General features: G+C 43.9%; 1 protein-coding gene across 1 annotated transcript in view; it reads right to left on the bottom strand.

The window, feature by feature from the left end:
• Positions 1–15,000, bottom strand: part of col13a1 (collagen, type XIII, alpha 1) — a 167,945-nt gene that overhangs the window by 5,060 nt on the left and 147,885 nt on the right. The window contains exons 34-37 of the mRNA XM_029831989.1: positions 14,267–14,302; positions 13,573–13,626; positions 13,424–13,477; positions 7,188–7,223 (exon numbers count right to left, since the gene is read on the bottom strand). Of these exons, the coding sequence (XP_029687849.1) occupies positions 7,188–7,223; positions 13,424–13,477; positions 13,573–13,626; positions 14,267–14,302 (180 nt within the window). The remainder of the gene's footprint in view (positions 1–7,187; positions 7,224–13,423; positions 13,478–13,572; positions 13,627–14,266; positions 14,303–15,000) is intronic.

Raw genomic sequence — 15,000 nt, 5'->3', positions numbered from 1 at the left:
ACTAAGCCACACAAAAGATTTTGGTTTGATGTTTCTTCACTGATATCTGCTAGTTGCTACATTATACCGTATTTTCACGACTATAAGGCGCACCTAAAACACTGAGACTCTCTCAAAAATTGATGGTACGCCTTATAATATGGCTCGCCTTGTGTGTGGACTGAGTTCCAAAATCTGCTGTGCGCCTTTGGGGGGTGCACTACGGTAAATGCTCCGCTAATCGATTAGCGGCACACCTACGCATAAGGATCCCCTAAAATGGCGCCTGTCAAGCGAGACGCCTATGAATGAGGCTCACTTTAAACTGCAGGCCATCGAATATGCGGCTGAAAATGGCAATCGAGCAATCTTAGTGTTTTCGCTTTATGAGGAGGCGGCATCTCTCCGTACACGCGAGGAAAACTGTTGCGCAGTGGCTGCCCGCGGATTACCAGGAGAGGGCGGCCATCTTCCCTAACCCTAACCCTAACCAAGAGAGGGTGGCCATCTTCCCTAACCCTAACCCTAACCAGGAGAGGGTGGCCATCTTGCTGAATCCTAACCCTAACCAGGAGAGGGCGGCCAGCTTGCCTAACCCTAACTAGGAGAGGGTGGCCATCTTCCCTAACCCTAACCAGGAGAGGGTGGCCATCTTCCCTAACCCTAACCCTGACCAGGAGAGGGTGGCCATCTTCCGTAACCCTAACCCTAACCAGGAGAGGGTGAACATCTTCCCTAACCCTAACCCTGACCAGGAGATGGTGGCCATCTTCCCTAACCCTAACCCTAACCAGGAGAGGGTGGCCATCTTCCCTAACCCTAACCCTGACCAGGAGAGGGTGGGCATCTTCCCTAACCTGAACCCTAACCAGGAGAGGGTGGACATCTTCCCTAACCCTAACCCTAACCCTAACCAGGAGAGGGCGGCCATCTTCCCTAACCCTAACCCTAACCAGGAGAGGGTGGCCATCTTCCCTAACCCTAACCCTAACCAGGAGAGGGTGGCCATCTTCCCTAACCCTAACCCTAACCAGGAGAGGGTGGACATCTTCCCTAACCCTAACCCTGACCAGGAGAGGGTGGCCATCTTCCCTAACCCTAACCCTGACCAGGAGAGGGTGGCCATCTTCCGTAACCCTAACCCTAACCAGGAGAGGGTGAACATCTTCCCTAACCCTAACCCTGACCAGGAGATGGTGGCCATCTTCCCTAACCCTAACCCTAACCAGGAGAGGGTGGCCATCTTCCCTAACCCTAACCCTGACCAGGAGAGGGTGGGCATCTTCCCTAACCTGAACCCTAACCAGGAGAGGGTGGACATCTTCCCTAACCCTAACCCTAACCCTAACCAGGAGAGGGCGGCCATCTTCCCTAACCCTAACCCTAACCAGGAGAGGGTGGCCATCTTCCCTAACCCTAACCCTGACCAGGAGAGGGTGGCCATCTTCCCTAACCCTAACCCTAACCAGGAGAGGGTGGACATCTTCCCTAACCCTAACCCTGACCAGGAGAGGGTGGCCATCTTCCCTAACCCTAACCCTAACCAGGAGAGGGTGGACATCTTCCCTAACCCTAACCCTAACCAGGAGAGGGTGGCCATCTTCCCTAACCCTAACCAGGAGAGGGTGGCCATCTTCCCTAATTCTAACCCTAACCCTAACCAGGAGAGGGCGGCCATCTTCCCTATCCCTAACCCTAACCAAGAGAGGGTGGCCATCTTCCCTAACCCTAACCCTAACCAGGAGAGGGTGGCCATCTTGCTGAATCCTAACCCTAACCAGGAGAGGGCGGCCATCTTGCCTAACCCTAACCCTAACTAGGAGAGGGTGGCCATCTTCCCTAACCCTAACCAGGAGAGGGTGGCCATCTTCCCTAACCCTAACCCTGACCAGGAGAGGGTGGCCATCTTCCGTAACCCTAACCCTAACCAGGAGAGGGTGAACATCTTCCCTAACCCTAACCCTGACCAGGAGATGGTGGCCATCTTCCCTAACCCTAACCCTAACCAGGAGAGGGTGGCCATCTTCCCTAACCCTAACCCTGACCAGGAGAGGGTGGGCATCTTCCCTAACCTGAACCCTAACCAGGAGAGGGTGGACATCTTCCGTAACCCTAACCCTAACCCTAACCAGGAGAGGGCGGCCATCTTCCCTAACCCTAACCCTAACCAGGAGAGGGCGACCATCTTCCCTATCCCTAACCCTAACCAGGAGAGGGCGACCATCTTCCCTATCCCTAACCAGGAGAGGGCGGCCATCTTCCCTAACCCTAACCAGGAGAGGGCGACCATCTTCCCTAACCCTAACCCTAACCAGGAGAGGGCGGCCATCTTCCCTAACCCTAACCCTAACCAGGAGAGGGCGGCTATCCTCCTCACCTACTGCCGCGACTAGATAACCGCGCCCAGCCACATCACCAACATGGATGAGATCCCTCTGACTTTTAACATCCCTTTGACCCACAAAGTGGAGAAAAAGGGACCGGCACGGTGGCAATACGCACAACGGGGCACGAGAAGTTGTCGTTCACCGTGGTTCTCGGCTGCCACGGAAACGGACAGAGCGCTGGATGGCGGAAGGCGAACACTCCTTCACAAAGACTATGAGGCAGCGGCGGGCGAGTTATGCCACCATATGCGGGTGGATTGTAGACGCATGGGCTATGATACCGTCTTCATGTATTAGAAGAACTTTCACAAAATCAAGGCTGAACCACAACCGGTCGGTGAGTCCGATTCAGATGATTAAGAAGAGGAATTCGGGATGTTGGACATTGAAATAGCGCAGCTGTTTAATTCAGATACAGAAAATGAAAACTTTGATGGTTTTGTGGCAGAAGAATGCATATTTTATTCAATAAATGTGTCGAAACTCACTGTTTTACTTCCATTGTCATTTACTGTATGTTTCAGCATGCGCCGAATAATACGGTGCACCTTATGTATGTTTTAAACACAGATATAGCACCCATAACTGAGACTGCGCCTTTTAATACAGTGCGCCTTATGGTCGTGAAAATACGGTATAATATATAATGTAATATATATGTATATATGTATAATATAATGTAATAATGTGTTTTGCAGTGTCAATGCTTAGCAAAGCTGTTTAAAGGGCAGATCAGTAAACTTTGGTGAGCAGGATCCATCTCACTATAGAGAAATTAAAATCTTTGATAAGAAACTGGTGTTTAAGGTGAGTCCTCCTTTATTCGGATTTGGGATTGTTGTAAAATGTACAATCTGCTGAATAACAGCAAAAGTTTTAGGCAGCTTGATTCTCTCACAATAGGATTGGTCCTTCTTTGTGTTACTATTCTTTCTCTTTTATAATACGTTTAAAGTGCTTTGAGGCTTTTTAAAATGGTTTGGAAAGTCCAAAACATCACGTGTTTTGGTGTAGAAGCTCAAGAGAAGGAAGCCGACAGGAAGTAGAAGCTAATTAGCTTGCCAAATGTAGATCGCATAGCAAAAACCGAACCTTTCTCTTGTGGTGTAACCACAACAAATAGTTCAAAGAATAGTTTAGAAAAATGTCACTTTAATGTGTACACTAGCGCTACGTTATATATGTTATATATGTTACATACGTTATACACTACGTTATATTCAGAAAATTCACCAACAAAATATTAAAAGGAAAAAGAGCCAACACAATTGATAAAGCAGTATAACTCTAGATATTTCTAAGAAACCATATCTCAAGGATGAAACTAGAGCAACCAATAAATAATCAACCAATAAATGAAAACCTCTGCATACTCTATTTTTGCTTGTATTTTTTGAATATTGAAGTGTTAGTTATTAAAAACCTTACAGGTTTGTGCATCCCTAAATTAAAGTAACATAAGGATGGACAAGGAAGGACACCAAGGATGGTGTTTTACAATAATAATAATAATAATAATAATAATAATACTTTTGTCGGAGCATAACTCCTGCCCACCAAAAGGCTACATGATGCTACCATAACTCATTGGCCACTTTATCAGGTCCACCACAATTACTCGTGATCATAATTAGCTGATCAGCCAAACACGTGGTCTCAACTCAGCTCCTCCAGGCCTGGAGACGAGCTTCAGGCAACCTGCTCAGGTTCGAACCAGCATCAGAATATGGGGCAGAAAGGGGACTGAAGAGACTTTGAAGCTAGCCCGGTTGTGGTGCCAGGCGGACTGATCTGAGTCGTCCAGAACCTGCTGATCTACTGGGATTTTGACCCACAACCATCTTTAGGGTTTTTTATTGAGACTGGTCCCAAAAAGAGAAGCTATCCTTTGAGCAGCAGTTTTGTGGATGGAGATCAGATCAGAGGAGAATGGGCAGACTGTTTGAGATGCTAGAAAGGCAGCAGTAACTCTAATAACCTCTGGTTCCAACCAAGGAACCCAAGAGGACATGTTCTTGGCCCACTTTGGGCCCCTCAGTACCAGCTGAGCATGGTTTAAATGCTGCAGCCTCCCTGAGGATCGTTTCTGCCCATGTCCATCCCACCTGGACCACAGTGGACCATCTTCTCAGGCTACTTCCACCAGGATAATCCACCATGTCACCAAGCTCACATCATCTCACCCTGGTTTCTGGACCATGACCATGAGCTGACAGTACTCCAGGGGCCTCAGAGCTGCCAGATCTCAGTCCAATAGATCACATTTGGGATGTGATGGAACAGGAGATCTTCGTCATAGATGTGCAGGAGACAGAGCTGCAGCAGCTGTGTGAAGCTATTATGTCAATATGGAACAAAATCCCCAAAGTATGTTTCCAACCCCGAAGAATTCAGGCAGTTCTGAAGGCAAATCCAGTCCAATCTTTTCCTGGCAAGGTGACCTAATAAAGTGGCCGCTAAGTATATTTAATATCTTACGTTAGTCTTTATAGATCTCCATATTTAAATGTGAAAAGATTAATAATAATCCAGAATAACAGACTTCCCGACATTGTTCTCCCAGTGCTGTTGCTATGCAACTCAAATAAATGCTAATGTCGCCCTGTGAGTTGGTGATTTTGTTGCAACATTAATATTTATTATTTATTATTGTCTTTTTTCCTTCTTATTAAATACTGGGGGGTTTTGATATTTTGCTATGATCAATTTACACATTATACGGACATTTTAAAACTTAGGATTTTAGGATACATTAAGAAATATTTCAAGATCATTCATACATCAAGCACATTAAATGATTAGCTTAGAAAATGGTGCTTGCATTTTAATGAAACATACATGTGGACAGTGAAGGGAGCACTGGAGGCCAGGTGGGGTAGGAAGGATGGAGGGTTGGAAGGAGTGCATGGAGGCTTGCATGTCTGTTAAATGGGGTTGGTCATTAGGTCATTAGAGGAGGAAGATTAACCCGGGACTACATTAGAATGCAGGAGGAAGAGGAGCAGGAGGCCAAGGTTTGTGAGAGGGAGAGAGGGCAACCCCGGCAAAAAGGGCCATGGGCCACCGAGCAAGGTGGAGGGAAGTAAAAGGGGATAGGAAGACCTGCGGAAACAAAGGAAGACAGGACAAGAGTAAAAACAGCAACAGTCCCACAGAGCTCTCCTCAACACCTTCAACTGGTCACATCAATGATCGTTAGCTGCAGATTCAATTAGGAAACTTCCTGTTTTCAGGCCAGTTGAATTTGTTGAGATATTAAAAGTGAAACTTGGGATAAAGATGGGAGTGATTAAAAAGTCACATGTTACTGGGAAGGAAACAGAACACATTCTCTCAGGAAAAAACAGGGAGAAATCACAAGTTTATGAGAAACCGCAGCCTGAGAAGGAAAAACAGGCCCACAGACATGATAAAAGGCCCTAAACATGACTAAAGATGTCATTAAATCAGTTTGATTATTAATGCTCCTTGTGTTCATAAACTATCATTTGAATTCAATGATTTTTGATCGTTAACTGGTTAACCTAACCCTAACTGGTTAACCTAACACTTGAGTTTTAAATCCTGTTAAGCTTCCTGATGTGGTGGAACCAGTTGCTCTTTGATTTCTGGGCGATAACATGACGGCACCGTGGTCGCCTTGGTAACATGGAAAAATTTACTAAATACATACAAATTTAATTGATCTCCAATCTTTCAAATGTAAGTACCGTATTTTCTGGACTATATGTCGCTCCGGAGTTTAAGTCGCACCAGCCAAAAAATGCATAATAAAGAAGAAAAATAGATATATAAGTCGCACTGGACTATAAGTCGCATTTTGGGGGAAAATTTATTTGATAAAATCCGAGACCAAGAACATACATTTCATCTTGAAAGGCAATTAGCATGGATTAGCAATAGGGTTACGGTATGCTAACGTAACAAATTCAGCTACATGACCCACAACGAACTGAGTACGTGTCTGCTTTGTTAACGTAACATATTAACAGTTATTCAGACAACTATAGCATAAAGAACATCCGAGCAAGTTGACCAAACAATCAGGTCCCAGGCTGTTTCCGAAACCACACCCTTGTTCCCTGTTCACTCGTTCCCTGTTTACTACTCACTACGTGGGGGACATGGATTGAGTGAACTACGTAGCGCACAAAATTTAAAGTTAGTATTCGAACAACGGCTTTGACGCTTTAGTTTGAAATGTGAAACAATACATACATTTGTAAGTCATCTCTCCTTGTTTACCCGCCATTGATAGATCGTCACGTGATACCGTAAAGGCTGATGGGATATATTTTCCGAGTTAGGGCGCATCGGTTGTACACTACTTTTCGCAGTGCATTGTGGGATACATTGAGTGCACGGCATAGGGTCCAGCGATGCTCACTAACATTTCGGACACTCTTTCAAAATGGCGTCCACACTATTGAGGGCACTATGTAGGGTACAGGGGGGAGGTTAGGAAACAGTCTAACTCCATAGACGAAGCACCACTTCTTCTTCTGCATCGCTAAAGGAACTCGTTCCTCAGGTACACACGCCTAGAGCGCCCTCTTGTGGTTGTCAGTGTGAAAATAACGAACATGTGAAATTTTGTAATAATGTATTTATTTAACATATAAGTCGCTCCGGAGTACAAGTCGCACCCCCTGACAAACTATGAAAAAAAGTGCGACGTATTGTCCAGAAAATACGGTACATACTGTAGAATAAGAATAATTACAAAAGAAAGATGGAGTTCTGAATGGCACCTCTTAGCATATTCCAGGGAATTGCAGTCTTTTCATAGTATCTATTATCAAAACATACTCATCGTCTTACCCGGTTGCCTTTGAGTCCTTGTGGTCCAACAATACCCTACAAAAAGAAAAAAAAGTTAGTTCCATTTTGCTGTCTCATGATTACTTTTTTACATCTTCACGGCTCTGATGGTGTTGACCGACTTCCCAGCCGAAACATGCTGGACATTTATGATGGTCGGAAAATCATGGAAAAATATCAGTGAAATTCAGATTTATATGACAGAAAATCCTTGGTGTATGTTCACATTTGACAAAACATGAAATATCATTTACAGAAAAAGTACAAATAATTTCTACTACAAGTAGCAGTAGTAGCAGTAGCAGCAGTAGCAGTAGTAGTAGTGGCAGTAGTAGTAGCAGCAGTAGCAGTAGTAGCTGTAGCAGTAGCAGCAGCAGTAGTAGCAGTAGTAGTAGTAGCAGCAGTAGCAGTAGTAGCTGTAGCAGCAGCAGCAGCAGTAGCAGTAGTAGCAGCAGTAGCAGTAGTAGCTGTAGTAGCAGTAGCAGTAGTAGTAGCAGTAGTAGTAGTAGTAGCAGCAGTAGCAGCAGCAGTAGTAGTAGCAGCAGTAGCAGTAGTAGCTGTAGTAGCAGCAGTAGCAGTAGTAGCTGTAGCAGCTGTGGTAGCAGCAGTAGCAGTAGTAGCTGTAGTAGCAGTAGTAGCAGCAGCAGTAGTAGTAGCAGTAGTAGTAGTAGTAGCAGCAGTAGCAGTAGTAGCTGTAGTAGCAGTAGCAGCAGTAGCAGTAGTAGCTGTAGTAGCTGTAGTAGCAGCAGTAGAAGTAGTAGCTGTAGTAGCAGTAGTAGCAGCAGCAGTAGCAGCAGTAGCAGCAGCAGTAGTAGCAGTAGCAGCAGTAGTAGCAGCAGTAGCAGTAGTAGCTGTAGTAGCAGTAGTAGCAGCAGCAGTAGCAGCAGTAGTAGTAGCAGTAGTAGTAGCAGCAGTAGCAGTAGTAGCTGTAGTAGCAGTAGCAGCAGTAGCAGTAGTAGCTGTAGTAGCAGTAGTAGCAGCAGCAGCAGCAGTAGTAGTAGTAGTAGCAGCAGTAGCAGTAGTAGCAGCAGTAGCAGCAGTAGCAGTAGTAGCAGCAGTAGCAGCAGCAGCAGTAGTAGCAGCAGCAGTAGTAGCTGTAGTAGCAGTAGCAGCAGTAGCAGTAGTAGCTGTAGTCGCAGTAGTAGCTGTAGTAGCTGTAGTAGCAGTAGTAGCTGTAGTAGCAGTAGTAGCAGCAGCAGCAGCAGTAGTAGTAGTAGTAGCAGCAGTAGCAGTAGTAGCAGCAGTAGCAGCAGTAGCAGTAGTAGCAGCAGTAGCAGCAGCAGCAGTAGTAGCAGCAGCAGTAGTAGCTGTAGTAGCAGTAGCAGCAGTAGCAGTAGTAGCTGTAGTCGCAGTAGTAGCTGTAGTAGCTGTAGTAGCAGTAGTAGCTGTAGTAGCTGTAGTAGCAGTAGTAGCAGTAGCAGCAGTAGTCTTGTTGTTCCTCAGCTTTCCAACAAAACCATCATGATCAAATGCTCATTCCAGGTTGTCCGGACCTCTAACCCTAACCCTCTAACCTTCTAACACTAACCCTCTAACCCTAACCCCCTAACCCTTTAACCCTAACCCTCTAACCTTAACCCTCTAACCCTAACCCCCTAACCCTAACCCTCTAACCTTAACCCTCTAACCCTAACCCCCTAACCCTTTAACCCTAACCCTCTAACCCTTTAACCCTAACTCTCTCACCCTAACCCTCTAACCCTAACCCCCTAACCCTTTAACCCTAACCCTCTAACCCCCTAACCTAAACCCTCTAACCCTAACCCTCTAACTCTAACTCTAACTCAAAGCCAAACCCTCTAACCCTAACCCCCTAACCCCCTAACCCTCTAACCCGCTAACCTAAAACCCTCTAACTCTAACCCTAACCCTAACCCTCTAACTCTAACTCTAACTCAAAGCCAAACCCTCTAACCCTAACCCCCTAACCCTTTAACCCTAACCCTCTCACCCTAACCCTCTAACCGTACCCCCCTAACCCTCTAACCCTAACCCTCTAACCCTAACCCTCTAACCCTAACCCTCTAACCCGCTAACCTAAAACCCTCTAACCCTAACCCTAACCCTCTAACTCTAACTCTAACTCAAAGCCAAACCCTCTAACCCTAACCCCCTAACCCTTTAACCCTAACCCTCTAACCGTACCCCCCTAACCCTCTAACCCTAACCCTCTAACCCTCTAACCCTAACCCTCTAACCCTAACCCCCTAACCCTTTAACCCTAACCCTCTAACCGTACCCCCCTAACCCTCTAACCCTAACCCTCTAACCCTTTAACCCTAACCCGCTAACCTAAAACCCTCTAACCCTAACCCTAACCCTCTAACTCTAACTCTAACTCAAAGCCAAACCCTCTAACCCTAACCCCCTAACCCTTTAACCCTAACCCTCTAACCGTACCCCCCCTAACCCTCTAACCCTAACCCTCTAACCCTCTAACCCTAACCCTCTAAACTGCCTTCGTACAACAGGGCAGTTGCTGCCATCGTACCAGCCCGGTCCTGCTCCTGGCGGACAGTGAGGACAGGTTGAACTCCCTTCAAGTAAGTTGGACAGAACATCTGGACCTCCACACATGCACAACTGCCCCAGAAATTGCTGCTGAATTTTTATCAGACGCCATTGAGAGCATCCTCAGACACTACGGGAGCAGGAGGACCTGGACTGTGTGGTGGAAACCGCTCAGCTCGTAATCGTGACGGAGCTCCCACATCTGGTCTCACCCATAGGGGGCAGACACCAGTCAGCTTAGTCACTGACTGCTTGAACCCACCATCATCAGACAAACAGTTGAGAGCCTTCAGAACACAAAGAGATGGGAGAACATGTTTATCCCTCACAGCTGTGGCCTCTGACCCCCTAACCCATCCGGCTTCCCTTCCACCTTCTGGTCAACGCCCGTCAGAAGAAACTAGAGAATGTGCATCTCAATGCCAGAGTAAAATCAGCTGTTCCATTTCCTGGTGTTCAGCTCTGTGGGACCATGTTCATTTAATATTAAGAGGAAAATGATCCCTTTCCTTCTTTTTTAAACTGAGACTTGTTAGCCTTAGGGTTAGGGTTAGGGGACAAACCGGTTAGGGTTAGGGTTGAGGGACAAACCGGTTAGGGTTAGGGTTAGGGTTAGGGGACAAACCGGTTAGGGTTAGGGGACAAACCGGTTAGGGTTAGGGTTAGGGTTGAGGGACAAACCGGTTAGGGTTAGGGGACAAACCGGTTAGGGTTAGGGTTAGGGGACAAATCGGTTAGGGTTAGGGGACAAATCGGTTAGGGTTAGGGTTAGGGGACAAATCGGTTAGGCTGATTGAGGACATCGTAATTGATTTTGTTCAATGAAAAAGCTTTTGATGATTTATAATAACTTTTAATTAAGTATGCTGCTCAAATTACTTCCTTTCGAAAAGAGTCTTTTCTGGTTTATAATTGATGATTTGTATTGTTTCATGTTATTAGAAACTAAACAGTATGACATCAATTCAAAAATGTGATCTAACACAGGCCAAGGATAAATATTACCCATATAAAGGATAAATATTGCCCATATAAAGGATAAATATTACCCATATAAAGGATAAATATTACCCATATAAAGGATAAATATTACTCACGTAAAGGATGAATATTACCCATATAAAGTATAAATATTACCCATATAAAGGATACATATTACCCATATAAAGGATAAATATTACCCATATAAAGGATAAATATTACCCATATAAAGGATAAATATTACTCACGTAAAGGATGAATATTACCCATATAAAGGATAAATATTACCCATATAAAGGATAAATATTACTCACGTAAAGGATGAATATTACCCATCTAAAGTATAAATATTACCTTTATAAAGGATAAATATTACCCATATAAAGGATGAATATTACCCATATAAAGGATGAATATTACCCATATAAAGTATAAATATTACCCATATAAAGGATACATATTACCCATATAAAGGATAAATATTACCCATATAAAGGATACATATTACCCATATAAAGGATAAATATTACCCATATAAAGGATGAATATTACCCATATAAAGTATAAATATTACCCATATAAAGGATACATATTACCCATATAAAGGATAAATATTACCCATATAAAGGATAAATATTACTCACGTAAAGGATGAATATTACCCATATAAAGGATAAATATTACCCATATAAAGGATAAATATTACTCACGTAAAGGATGAATATTACCCATCTAAAGTATAAATATTACCTTTATAAAGGATAAATATTACCCATATAAAGGATGAATATTACCCATATAAAGGATAAATATTGCCCATATAAAGGATAAATATTGCTCATATAAAGGATAAATATTACCCATATGAAGGATAAATATTGCCCATATAAAGGATAAATATTACCCATATAAAGGATGAATATTACCCATATAAAGGATAAATATTACCCATATAAAGGATGAATATTACCCATATAAAATATAAATATTACCTATATAAAGGATAAATATTACCCATATATGTCGTTTATATTGCCTGTAATTGAGATAAAGTAAGAGTTCAACATGATTTTTGTAAAGTCCAGTTTCAATATAGTTGCTTTAAATACTTGGAGGTTTTCTGTTGTCGTACAAGGAGGCTATCCCCCGGAAGCTACTTTTTATCCTTATTTACTATTGTTATTACTTTCTATTATTGATAATAGGGTTCGATGCTTCATGCATCCCCATGGCAACTCGCACCTTTGTGATGGAGTACTGGTACTTCACTGCCCTCTTGTGGCCATCTGACATAACTACCAGGCACAGAAATCGGGGCTTTGGGCCAAAGAGAACTGTGGATCAGTTGTGGATATTGTTGTCTTCTCACATTCTGTTACTTTTTGGGTCCCTCCATGAATTTTAACTGGTTCAGTCACTTTTTAAGCATCACTAGGTTGGATTACTGTGCTTGACTTCTATCACATTATTCCAGTGCTGTCTTCCCTGCACTGGCTATCCGTAAAAGAATAGATTTTTAAATTCTTCTTCCTCACGTACGGAGGGACCTCTACTTACGAACGTCTCTACATGCGGAATTTTCAGGTTACGAAGCGTCTCAACGGGAAAATATTTCCTCTTGTTACGAAAGAAATTTCAGGATACGAAAGGCAAAAATATACTAACGCTGCTACTCGCAGCTCGCGGAGTTTAGCGAACACAAAATGCTTGTAGCTGCTCTGCCATTAGCTATCACCTAGCATCTTCCTGTCATCCCATTGGCTAGGAGGGACGTCAATATGTACACGTTTGTGTGTATCCCAGCGTCGCTTTAACTTTTATTTATTGTTGGTGTTTGTATGTTTGTCCATTAGATGGCGGTGTTACCACAAGTGTTAACGTTCGTTGCTCGTAATGACGGCTAATGTAAGATTAGCCTGTAATAAAGTTCATTTTGTTCCTGGAGAAGCCTTGCACTGAATTCTTACATTTATTGTCCGCTAATCTAATTGTAACATATATTTGTTACATGTTTTGATGCATTTCTATGATTTATAAAAAAAATTATGTCTGAATTTTTGGGGGCTTGGAACGGAATAGGGCATTTACATGGAAAGCGCGTCTCTACTTACGTAATTTGCAGGTTAGGAAACAACTTCCGGAACCAATTAATTTCGTAAGTAGAGGTCCCAGGTTCTTCCTTGTCTTGCTCCCTTCTGTTGAAGTGAACTTGGAACTCCTTATCAGCCAACCAGAGCGCTCCGCTCTCAGAAGGGACCCTCATATGTAGTATGGGGGACTCCGCTTCTCGTGAACCAGCGCCCAGTTTGTCATTGTTTAAAACCAGCGTGTGTGTTTCTGGCAAGTGTGTCCATGCAAAGGAGAGGGGTCCTTGTAAAGCCCTCAGAGGCACCATGTTTGGGGCTCTAAAGAAATTTGATTTGATGTAATTTCACCCTTTTTATGTTCTTCAGCATCTCCCCTGGTTCAGACATTCATTCGCTTCAACTTCGAGATCCTGCTCCTCACCTGCTACATTCATAGCAGCACTCCTCAGTACCTCCTGAGTTGAACACACCCATCTGACCCCATCTTGGGGACTAACACCCAAAAATGACCGTAGTTCAACGCTAGTCGTCTGCCATTCTGCATCCTGGGACGTTAGTCTGCCCTTGCAGGAATTAAAGATTCCCAATTTCTAATGAAAGCATCAAACAGAAAAAATCCCACCCCATTTTGATGATTATTCATTCTAGAAGACTTACAGGGATGCCTTGAGGTCCAATTGGTCCTGATAATCCAGCATCTCCTTTTACACCCTTCAGAAAAAAGACAATCCAGAGTTTACAACTGTTGAATTAAACCTATAAGTTTTTTAAAGTAAAAGCAGAAATCACACAAAGAAGATATTCACCCTTTCTCCCTTTGGTCCTGCTGGCCCCGGCATACCTGCTGGTCCTATTAGACCCTTTTGTGCAGAGAAATTAAGAACTATAATTACCATTGTGACAATAGCAAAAGATGAGTAGAGAAGCTGAACGGGTCAATACTATAAACAGTAAATCAACAAGCCTTCTGTTGGATATGAACAGATATTCAAACTAGAGCAAACAGTCATTCCGAGCTTTTGCTTTGACTGTTTGTGTGACTGAACCAGGGGTGCGGACATGAACAATTGTCCACACACCCTCACGCATACACAGCGAGCTTGTTGACCTACTATCAAACTGTTAAAAGAAAGGAAAGAGAATAAAATGTCACAGCCGGGAGGTTCCTGGCAGCGTGTGCTGAACACAGAGCTGCTCAGGTCCACGGATCATCTCTACATGCAGCAAGAGCATCCTTTCATGCTACACGTTTCATTTCAATATAGCAACTGCTCATGGTAGAAGGTGTGACGATGCTCAGAGCCCAGACCAGCCCAACTCTCCACGACCAGCAGAGCTACGGCAGCAAAAGAGACAGAACAGATCTGGGAAGTGGGAAAGCAAGCAAACATGGCAGGCAGGTATCAGGCAAGCTGCAGTGGGGGGGGAGCAGGAAGAATCAGGAGGTTCAGGAGAAGGATCGGATGGTGAGGGAACCAGAGCAGGACTTGCACCACTCACCACTGGACCGGGTCTGCCGTCTAACCCATGAGCCCCCTGGATAGTGTTGTATAGAGTTAGAGAGCAGAGATGGTGGGAGGAGGTGGGGAGGGGGTGGGGTGGGATGGGATGGGACGGGACGGGACGGGGAGGTGAAGGGTGGGTGGGTGAGTGAAGCTGTGACTCGTGACTTCAAAAACCATGATGAGATGATGAAAAACGATGGATGTGCAAGTGGAGGACACGACAGAGTCAGAACACTTTGTTCTGGTCATGATGGTGAAGTTAGAGGCCAAACTGGTTCCATGGAACAACAAGCAGCCACGGCTTCTCTGGCTACTGGCGTCTTTAGTGTTAGCAGCTAAAGAAGCTAAATGCTAATGGCTAAATGAAGTCTCTCATCTATCTAAGCTAAAACAAGAGCGCTCCTGAAGCCTGATGGTAAACCCGCTTATTGATTCATCCTCGTCTATAAACGTCTAAATCTGGAATAAATAAACTAATATTTTTATATATCCATCGATATATCAATATATCTTAAATACAAATGCAAAGAAGGCTAATAATTTAGATATCTAGGTCTCTTTGACCCCCCCCCCCCCATTCCATGCAACAGAATTATGACAATAAGGAATCTGCGTCTCAGAAATAAATATTAGAGCCAAATTAGATATATATTATATATTATATATATATTAGAGTCAAACCAACATTGACCAATAGAATAAGTGTATTTGCATTGATGCAGTTTGAAC

This window comes from Takifugu rubripes, unplaced genomic scaffold (genome assembly GCF_901000725.2).
Source record: "Takifugu rubripes unplaced genomic scaffold, fTakRub1.2, whole genome shotgun sequence".
Lineage (NCBI taxonomy): Eukaryota > Metazoa > Chordata > Actinopteri > Tetraodontiformes > Tetraodontidae > Takifugu > Takifugu rubripes.
This window is presented reverse-complemented; position numbering and strand designations above follow the sequence as displayed.